This window comes from Odontomachus brunneus, unplaced genomic scaffold (genome assembly GCF_010583005.1).
Source record: "Odontomachus brunneus isolate Ranch 3 - 2012 unplaced genomic scaffold, Obru_v1 Obru_scaffold_067, whole genome shotgun sequence".
Classification (NCBI taxonomy): domain Eukaryota; kingdom Metazoa; phylum Arthropoda; class Insecta; order Hymenoptera; family Formicidae; genus Odontomachus; species Odontomachus brunneus.
This window is the reverse complement of record NW_022639517.1, coordinates 1,096,911-1,108,240: the sequence shown is the minus strand read 5'-3', so window position 1 is coordinate 1,108,240 and position 11,330 is coordinate 1,096,911. Positions and strand designations below refer to the sequence as shown.

At 35.6% G+C, this 11,330-nt stretch overlaps 1 protein-coding gene and 1 long non-coding RNA gene across 2 annotated transcripts in view; both read left to right on the top strand.

Annotated features, from left to right (window-relative positions):
- The first annotated feature begins 6 nt into the window (after window positions 1–6).
- On the top strand, window positions 7–4,347 carry LOC116846706. Its single transcript, XR_004378590.1, has 2 exons — window positions 7–3,289; window positions 3,456–4,347. It is a non-coding gene; the product is annotated as an uncharacterized LOC116846706 (long non-coding RNA).
- Window positions 4,348–7,678: 3,331 nt separating this feature from the next.
- Window positions 7,679–11,330, top strand: part of LOC116846723 — a 5,362-nt gene continuing 1,710 nt past the window's right edge. The window contains exons 1-2 of the mRNA XM_032820932.1: window positions 7,679–9,234; window positions 9,485–9,524. Coding sequence (XP_032676823.1) covers window positions 9,140–9,234; window positions 9,485–9,524 — 135 coding nt within the window. The 5' untranslated portion in view covers window positions 7,679–9,139. The remainder of the gene's footprint in view (window positions 9,235–9,484; window positions 9,525–11,330) is intronic.

Below are 11,330 nucleotides of genomic sequence, written 5' to 3'. Positions count from 1 at the left end.
TGTGTGTGTGTGTGTGTGTGTGTGTGTGTGTGTGTGTGTGTGTGTGACAGTATACGTGCATACGTATATATTTATGTATACAGTGTGTTCCCGAATTAAATGATCAAACTTGAAATATATGAATTTATATCAAATACCTAGATAGAAATGCGCGATGATTATATTTCGTCACAATGTGACTTCATACTATGATTTCAATTTGATACTTTTTTAAAGATCATTATGTGATTTCAGGACATGAGTACGAGATGCACATAAATGATGTACAATTTATTATTTTCGTGACATCATGACATGAACTATATCTGAGCTACATATGAACCCGCATTGATATATATTTTTGTCCTCATACTTTGAAGATATATGGTACAACATGAGCTCAAAATGAACACATTTTTCTATCTGGGTATATATAAATTTAGGATCTTAAAACTAAAAATTTTCCTTTGGATGTAAATTCGCAAATGCTTCATTCAAAAAATATTGATTTTTAAATTACAGAACTATAGAAATGAATAATGTATTTAGGTAATCTAGATTTATCCTCTTTATTGCTTTACAATAATCAAAATTTAATGATTAAATGTTTTGTTCGAGATAAAGCCCCCAACTCGAAGACAAGCATTGCATTTATAGATAAGAGAGCGAGTGGCTAACTAATATTGTACGTCTATAATTCCTTTGTATGCTTACACTATTTTCTATTTCAATGATTATAATCAGATCATTAACAGACACTTTATACAATTTTTTCTTGAAAGCATCCCATACAAAAAATTTAGTGATGTTAAGGTTTTAATTTTTGCCGGCCATAAAATTAGCCTATTTTTACGAATTTTTTAAAGAAAATCTATTATATATAGGAAGATGCGGTTTTTTTCATGAAATTGTTTAACATTTAAACAGCAAAAAAATATTTTTTGTTTATAAAAAGGTGCGTTTTAATGTCTCCAAATGGCGATCGAATTAGAGGTCATTGAAAAACCACGCTTCCATGGTGGAAGTGATTCAGCCTCTGCAAATTATCTGAAACCAAAAATCCGACGATTTTTATTAATTATATGAGTGTCGCCATGGCTGGTACTAGAATGAAGTCGATTGCATAGAATTTATAAAAAATACGGCATTTAAAAAAAGTTTGATTTTTCCCCAAAAAATCTGTTACTTTTTTGCTTATAAAAAATCGAATTTTTGTTTTAAAAACTTAATTTTAATATCAGACATGTGCAAAAGTGTTAGGATCAAGAAAAAAAACCGCAAAAGGTTATCTTTATTAGTTTTTATTGGTTTATTAGTTATCACTTCCACCAGCTTGAAAAACATGGTTTCAAGAAAAACGCGTTTAAAGTTTTAGTTTGACTTTTTTTATATATAACAAAATTTTTAGCGTTATTTACGGTTATTCTGCAATGCCAGGCGCATACAATTAACCCCCCTGCTTCTTCAAAAAAATCATTTTCTGCCAGTTTCTCTAATCGCCATGCTGTTCTGGCTTCTTTTGAAGAACTTGATGTGCGAAGATTAGCTAGCCTCACGCGTTGTCTGTCTTTCATTGGCACACAGCTTCGCAGTTATTCCAATACGGATTCCCAATATGTTCATTATTTTCAATAAACTTTTAAATCCGTCATTGAATGTACAGGTTGTCAAAAAATGCTGCGACAGATATAATTTTTGCATCAGAAAAGATATGTTTCGGCGCGAAGTGTCACAGAACTCTGTTATAACTCTCGTTATTATTTTATGTATGTTCCCCGAGACATCGCGTTAACAAATTATTATCAGATAAGTCTTCATAAATTTTATAAATGGCAGTTTGAAAGCCAAAGATGGATCGTAATGATAATTTTGAAGTGTGCCGTTAGTCTCCGCGACGCGCCAGCTACACCAAGAATTTGACCCTGGAGGACATTGAGAATTCATGGGCTCTTCATCAGTTGATATTTTATGATAATATATCGCCCATACTGCATTTTTCATATCCTACAAGGACTCTGTATTTCGTCGTATTGCTAATCCATAATAAATAGTGAGATCTTTAATTAATTTTTCTGTTAATTTTCCTGCTTCCTTGCCACCAATACCTTTGTGCGATTTTTTGGCATTTCTCAATCTACTCCTTATTTTTAAACGTGTGCAATACATTCTTTTTTTTTACCGATAATTCTCATATGGGTTTTCATTGACTAAACTTTTAAAAGTTTTGTTATCTCCATCACCTATATAATTTTCGTACATAACGCCGTGTAAATCTTTTGAACATTGGAACATTTCAATAATGCCGTCGACTTCCATTTTTCCAACGCTTCCTAAATGATTGATCGTGCAGTTTTCTTCGTGTTCTTCTTGCCACAATAAATCTTTTATAGAATCATCATGTTTTCGAAGTGAACATGCTTTACAAAAGCTAGATTTAATCACATCTAGTACCTTGTTTGTGTACTTTCCGATGAGTAATAACACCAAATAAGGACGAGAAGCCTTTTTTGCTTCATGTACCATCACCAAATATAGTTAAATGTAACGGTTTGTTTCCTGCTTTTGTATTTTCATCGGTTTTTTCTTTTGCGGCGTTTTTCAAACTAAGATCGTGCACAGGTTGCGCGGCTGTGTAAATATTATTCATAGCAGTATAGTACATACGTGTAGTAAAGCCGTTACATAAATCCATTAAACCACAAAATATATTTAAGCCACTCAGGCCAATGCCCAAAATGCTTAACACAAACACTATGCGTCGATTAGTTTCAAACAATCGATTGTTAATAAAAGGACAAGACTCAATGCTTTCTGTTTTGCAGCTATACTCAACGTCTAATTTAAATCCTAATCCCATTTCTCCACTCTTACTGATACGAATAAGTGGGATCAGAGGGGTGTCGTGTATTACGAGCCGCTGAAACCGTCGGAAACTATCACTGGGGATCATTATCGACTGCAACTGATCCTTTTGAAGTGAGCTCTGCACGAGAAGAGGCCGGAATGGAAGAATCACCATGACAAGTTGATTTTGCAGCATAACAACTCCAGGCCGCACGTTGCTCAACCAGTCAAGAAGTACTTAGAAGGAGTGAACTGGGAAATCCTATCCCACCCATTATTTTCCCCAGACATTGCTCCCTTCGATTACTATTTGTTCCGGTTGATGCATTCAGCGCTTACGGCACAGCACTTCACCTCGTACGAAGGAGTCAAAAAATGACTGGATTGCCTCCAAAAAACCCGAATTCATCCTGCGTGGAATCCGATTGTTGACCGAAAGATGGGCCAAGGTTGTTTGTTCCGATGGGTAATACTTTGAATAAACCAGTTCGTCGATTTGCTACCAAACTACTGTCGTTTCTTTCGCTAAAAAATAGGCGGTTTCGTATATAATCACCTAATACATTTTCAAGAATACAATGTATCAAAAATAAGCAATATGGTAATAGAAAAATTACAATATTTTTTTGCAGATGCTTGCACTACTTCAGTTCCTGCGAAAGGTTACAGACCCATACGGTAAATTATCGAGAAATGAACAACTGCGCTATCCTGCTGCCCAGCGAAGATAATAAATTACTAAATTTTAGCAACTACAACAAGAAAGAGCGACTTCCGTTTGTTGTGTACGTGCATCTGAAGTGCATCTTAAAGAAGATTATGAGCGAGAAGAAAGAGGAGGAGGAATGCACATCGCGTGCATACCAGCATCATAGGGTACTTAGTATAGCATATTACACGTGTTGTTCGTATGATGATTCTTTATCCGCATATCGATATCGTCGATAATAACTGCATCATTCGTGACTGCATAGTTCGTCGAGGAACTCAAAGAATTAGCTCACTGCGTAAAAGCTGTTCTATTCACCAATGTTCTGTTACGTCCCGTACCTTCATTCAGAATGCATTTCGTAAAATTAACCACTCATCCGATAGAATTTTGAAATAATTAAGTAAATAAGAAGGGCTTGAATTTTGAGTCATAACTTCGAGTCACCTTACAAAACACTTGTACAAATATAGCCCTGAATCACGTCGCCCACACTGCACATGACCATAAATCACCGAAATCTTCTTCTATCATGTAACCCAATCGAACATTCTCAAATTTTCCATGATTTCCTCCAATCCAAGCTACTATCCTCACTTCAGGTACGTCATCTCCGACTAATCCGGTAATAGTTATTCCCGAACTTCCTAATTTTAAAACCTATCCATCTATAGGCAATATACTTTGATTTCTTCTTGCGTTTATACACCTACACGCATACTCACACATTCACACACTTGTAGCCCATAATTTTGTTATTGTAACCTTCCTAATTATAACGAGCCGCGATGAATAAATTTGTGTTTACTGATTAATTAATCCTACTTAAAATTTCATTTTCTCCAATCCCTTTCCCTCCGATTATTCGCTCTAGGTCCAATTCCGAGTAAAGAGATTCGGTTCTCTGACTCAAAATAGGACCACTCGCCGTACGTCGACACACGCATAAAACGACTCTTCTGGTCGCTGACTCATTCCTCGACCTACGTGTACGGTCTAGGCTTATCGTAAGCATTTCGTCACGTTACGTTCTCTTCTAAAACGTAACAGTTCTTATGGAAACGTTATCGAAAAAGCAATGAAAGACATTTCGTAACACTACGCAATGCTATGTGTGTGAAAAATTTTTCATAGAAGCCGATACAAAAGTACGCAATCATTGCCATCTCACCGGTCGCTATCGAGGTCCAGCGCATTCAAATTACAATTTAAATTATAAAAATTCTTTTTACATTCCTATAGTTTTCCATAATTAATTTGGCTATGATTCACATTTTATTATAAAGGAAATAGCAAATTCATTTGAAGACATATTGACGTTCTACCGATAACAAAAGAAAAATATATATAATTTATTAAACACGTCAAAGATACGACAAAAAAAATCTGAATCACGAAATTACATACGGTAACAATATTACATATGGTACAATAGTTACGGTTTATCAATTCGTACAAATTTTTAAATACCAGTCTCGACAAATTGGCTTCGTTTCTCGACAAAGACAAATTAAAAATTTTACGGTCTGAATTTTCAGACTTTCCAATTTTAATTTATTGACGCGAAAAGGCGTCTTTCCATATAAATATCTTGATTGTGCGGACAAGCTGCAGGACCCATGTTTACCACCACGTGAATCATTTTATAGTTCATTAACAGATGAAACAGTATCCGAGAGCGATTACGCGCATGTTGTGAACGTCTGGCAACAATTCTCTATTCAAACCCTGGGCAAATGAAACGACTTGTACCTGAAGACTGATATTTTGTTACTGGCTGATATTTTTAAAAATTTCCGCGATAGTTGCATCCAAAGTTATAGATTAGATCTCGCGCAATATTACACTTTACCAGGTTTCACTTGGAATGCTAAAACATATACGGGTTGTTTTCGAACTACTCATAGATATTGATATGGTTATGTTCATTGAGCGCGGTATACGCGGCGGTCTGAGTCAATGTTCCAGTAGATACGCCAGTAGATGATCCAGTAGAAATATGGTAAACAGTACACGTATATGCGCGGTGAGGGACTCCCCCTTCCCAAAAAACCTAACTCTAACCTAACTCTAACCCATCTATTGAAATATGATAAACGATAGACGTATATGCGCGGGGAAGGGATTCCGCCCCTCCCCAAAGAAACTAACCTATCTATTGAAATATGGTAAACAATACACGTATATGCACGGGGGAGGAGCAGTGCTGGGAGTTCGGGATATATTTTCGCGCACGCGCATTGAGCAAACGCTGTGGTAACCTCAGCGCCGTATCTATTTTAAGGTATCGTAAGATCCCTCACTTAAAAGAAAATATGAAGGGATTGTAGGAAGAAAAGAAAGTTTGTGGAAAGAAACAGAATGCTGTTCATGAGTAAAAATAAATATATTTTTATTTTGTAATTTCTGCAGCTAACCAATCTTTGAAAATATTCATATTTAACTATGCATATTGGAATTTTCTTCTCACACATTTCCTCTTCTTTTCCTCGATGCCGCTTGATAACGAAGGCTGTTATTGATCCATTTCTTTCTTCAATAGGGCACTTTTTTTCTTTAATTAACTTAATATTATAATTGCACTTTTTTTATCACAGTATCACTTTATATTAAATTTGCACTTTTTTATTACATTTTATTTATTATAAATATATAATATATATACATATTATATTATCACATTTTTTCACATACACAGCTACACTAATTATTATAACTATATTAATTATGCTAATTTATTATTGTAACATTTCACTACATCTAACCTAACCCTAACCACTCGCGGGCAAACAACAATAGACAGACGGCCAAGTATTAGGTGGTAAACTTAATTCTTGCGGCTCACAGTTAGATGACGTTAGTTGTAGGTGTAATTTATTTTGACATCTGAAACTGGCTGCATTTTAAAGGTTAGACATTTGTCAATAAAATTCAGTGCGAAGAGATTCATTTAAGCGAGCAGTGCTATTTTTTCTTTTGATTAAATATGGAACGTGATAAGTTGTTTTTTCGACATGTGCTGCTTCATTACTTTGACTTGAAAAAAACTGCAGCTGCAGCTCATAAATTGCTTTTCGAAGCTTATGGCAATTATGCTCCATCGGAAAGAACATGCCAAGTATGGTTTCAGCGATTTAAGAGTGGTGATTTTGATGTCAATGATAAAGAACGCTCAGGCCAACCGAAAAAGTTTGAAGACACCGATTTGCAGGCATTATTGGACGAAAACTCTACTCAAACGCTCCAAGAATTGTCTGCAGCATTAAATGTTACTCCGATGGCTGTTTCCAAACGTCTACATGCAATGGGAAAAATTCAAAAGGAGGGAAAATGGGTACCACACGAATTAAACCGCAGGAACTAAGTTTACCACCTAATATTTTATGCATGTCCCCTAAAAACCCTCTACTTGTGCCTAACGCCGTCATTGGAAACTGCTTACGTCGAGCTGCTACGTCATCTCACTCATGCGCAGAAGGGTTCCTGTCAGCTAGAAAATATCCTGAACTCCCAGCACTGGAGAGGAGGTGCGGAGGAAGGGGCGGAGCCCCTCCCACGCGCATATACGTGTACTGTTTACCATATTTCCATGTACGCTGTATGCAAAAATTACGTTCAACTTCTAAAACTTCTTTTGTTAATAACTTTTTAACAAATAACGAACGACGGTTAAAACCTTCTGCAGGTTACTCAGGAGGGTGACCTCTATAATATATGTCAAGATCAAAGTCATCGGAGGTGACTCCCCTAAAGTGATCATTTACCCAAACAATTTTGAGAAAAATTTGTACAAATTAATGAACAATGCAATACTTGGCAAAACTGGCAAAAAATGGAAAACGTTCGCAATTATGTAAACGTAAAACTGTTAACAAAATGGGTACGGTATCAAGGCAATGATCGTGAAACCAAATTTTCATAATAGAAGCGTTTTCACTAAAAAATTAATCCCCAGTAAGCAAATTGACCGCAGAATGTGTGCAAATTGGCAGCAAATTTGATAAAAAATTTACACTAAAACCATAGCCATCTGTATCCTCATTCAGCTACGGTTTTGGCGACAGAGTTTGCTGTCGGGCAATTGCTGCAGATTTACAGCAAAAACCGCGCAGAGCCTGCAGCGCAGCAAGGTCTGCGCGGTTTCTGCCGCCAATCTGCCGTCAGATTGCTACAAACTCTGTACGGTTTTTGCTGCAAATCTGCAGCAATTATCCGACAATAGGCTCTGTAGCATATCTGGCGACAGTTTGGCAGCAAGATTTGATATAACAGATTTTGCATCAAATTTTTTAACTATTTGTCATCAAAAATTAGTACCAAGTTCTGCTCGAAATCTGTTCGCACAGGTTTGGCTACCTGGGTTGCTGTTGAATTACGTAAACTCAAGGTGAAGTTCAACAAGTCGATCTATGTGGGTATGTGTATTCTCGACATATCAAAGGTTTGAACTTGTATGAATTTCACCACGAGTACATGTTTCCCCTTCATCGTCAAAATTGTAAAATTATGTACACCGACACCGATAGTTTGATTTATCATATTCAATGTGATGACATTTATGAATACATGAAACGTGATATTGACAAATTCGATACGAGCGATTATCTTGCTGACAATATGTACGGTATACCGCTTGTAAATAAGAAAGTTCCAGGCTTGATGAAAGACGAAAACAACGGAGCGATAATGATGGAATTCGTCGGACTTAGAACAAAGATGTACGCGTTAAGAGTATGGTAAAAGGGACGGTAAAAGGGACGCGAAAAAGGCCAAAGACGTTAAGAATAATGTCTTAGCGCAAACGAAAACTTTTGACGATTATACACAGTGCCTGAGAGATGAAGTCGAGAAGAGTTGTCAATAAGTGTATATACGATTAAAATTGCATGAAGTCTACACAGTGTCCGGAAAAAAACTCGCTTTGAGTTCATACGATGCCAAGCGGTATATTGTGCCCGATTCGACCGACACGTTACCATGGAGACATTATAGGATACCATTGTCAATATATAATGGTTATATTAAGTTAAGGTATATTTTAATATGGTATGATAATTACAAAATGTAATAATAAATTTATTCGTTTTACGAAACATTATCCTTTTATATCCAAGAGTTGTATGATTTATCAATCCTAATCATTTCACCTAAACTTTATCATCTTTTCTGCGCAACACTTTTTCTACCAAGTATACGTTTGTATTGACGATGCGATGCAGTTCATGTTCGTAGAATACTCCGGCGATAGGTTGTCCGCGAAAATCCTCGAGCAGATAAGTTACGGGGTTAGTTGCTTGTACTTTGGCAATGGTAGATAATTCGGGAGCGGTGCACTTGGACACGGTGCATTTGGACACAGCCAATCACAGCACCGTGTGATTAGAGACATTTGTAGGGTCCCTTAGAACAGCGACTTGTGATTGGACTGTGTCCAATTGCCTCGTGTCCAACTGATATACACCCGATAATTCAGTTGTCCAGTTCGGCGTGTAATCCTTCTCGAAGGTAGTCTTGAATTTGCTAACACGTACATGGTCACCCATTTTGAATCTAACAGACGCTACGATTTTTACGTTGCTGTACACCGTACTTAGGAGCTTATCGGCAATGGCGGGGGTAACATCGATAAGACGCATTTCGATGATTCGATGTTTACGTCCGTTATATCGCGATACGAAATTCGGCAACGTATCGATTCATTTGTAAGTTCCGTTGAATGTAAACATTTTCCACATATTATTTTTTAATGTGCGATTGAATCGTTCCACGACGGAGGCCTTCATTATCGAGTACGTCGAATAATGATTGATGTTATGTTTTTTTGCTAGTTTCTGAACATCTGCGTTGTAAAACTCTTTTCCTTGATCGGTTTGAAAATTTGTCGGACATCTTTTATCGTCTCGAATTATCTTGATAAACACTTCAGCTATTTTTTTTGCTCTTGCTCTTCAGCGGGACAGCCCACGCGTATTTGCTCAGCACATCGTTAACGGTGAGTATATAATAATAGTTGCTGTTGAATCTCGAACAAGAACGCACCTCTACCACATCGGCTTGCCACAGATCATCGTATCCGCGTACAATAACGTGACTACGGGAAAAATTTTTTCTCGCTGGAGCATGCAACTCATTCACCAACCGCCGCTTTTCAGAGCGTTTCTTTTTTTCGTCAGTTTCTTTTTTATTGATTTTTCCCCCATTGCAGAGAGTATTGGTTTGAAAATTGTCACTTGTATTACACCTCACACACTTTGAATGTCCTGCTCAAGCGTGACAAGACTCTTTTATGATTCTTTAAGTTGATCTCTCCACAGTTTGATGGTCTCTTCCAAGTATTGTTTATTCATTGTAGTAATATTTTATTTTTACGTTTTCTTAGAGTTTAATATCATAGAATGTTCAATTCATAGAACGTTTAATATCATAGAGTTTAATATGTCAGAACGTAGAAAATTTACATTTGTATCAATGCTACTTTGAAGATTATATATGCTCATGGAGTTTTTCTTCTCAAACTTCCCTTATAGAAATATCATACTAAAAAATACTGAAAAATTATTAGTGATTAAATATTACCAATAATTCAGTAATTTTTTGGCCAGTACTTAATTTCTGGTGAATACTGATAATAAAATCACTGTTAAATATTGATAGTAATCAAATATTGAGAATTATTATGCAAAGGTGAAAAATGAGAAAATCATAATGTTTACAAAAATATACTTATATTCCTAATTTTCTCATGTCTCATAAACTACTAGATATCGAAGGTTGTCAACACATTCCAAACTTTAGTGAATCCTCCTGCGATAATTTCGATCCCAAGCGGTATATCACTGGTCACCAATCCATGTCCTGATTCCGTTAAAGTGTTGCTTAACCTGACGATCGAGCGGCACGCGGCGATTCCCAATGACTCCTACGATATTCTTATGATTACCCTTATAGAAATATCATACTAAGAAATACTGAAAAATTATTAGTGATTAAATATTACCAGTAATTCAGTAATTTTTTGGCCAGTACTTAATTTCTGGTGAATACTGATAATAAAATCGCTGATAAATATTGATAATAATCAAATACTGCGAATTATTATGCGAAGATGAAAAATGAGAAAATCATAATGTTTACAAAAAAATACTTATATTCCTAATTTTCTCATGTCTTACCCTTATCCAGTATTTTTATTATCCAGTATTTTTAATACTGAAAATAAGTAATTATCAATGATTCTTAGTATGATATTTCTATAAGGGTATAAACTACTAGATATCGAAGGTTGTCAACAACATTCCAAACTTTCATGAATCCTCCTGCGATAATTTCGATTCCAAGCGATATACTACTGGTCACCCCAACCATGTCCTGACCGCATTAAACTGTTACTTAACCTAACTGTTACTTGTCCTGATCGAGCGCGCACGCGGTGACTCTAATGACTCCAACGATGTTCTTGCAATTCATGCTTATATAATGTATCCTTATGTTGTTCACAGTATATTATAACATACCTAGCAAACACCAAATAATAGTTATATAATTTTTACTTGTTGTTTATTGGATAATTTGTTGATAGATGTTGAAACAATGCAACATTCGATATGCGATGAATATTAATGTAATGTAGTGAACCGGTGATAATTACTTTTACATTTTTAACAAAATATTATAATGATTAATCCAACAAAAAAAAATTAAAAAATCCAAGAAAATCCAAATTAAACAAATCGAATTACTAAATTTTGAGAAACTTTTAAAAAATATTATTTAAAACAATAGTGTTGTTTCATCAAAT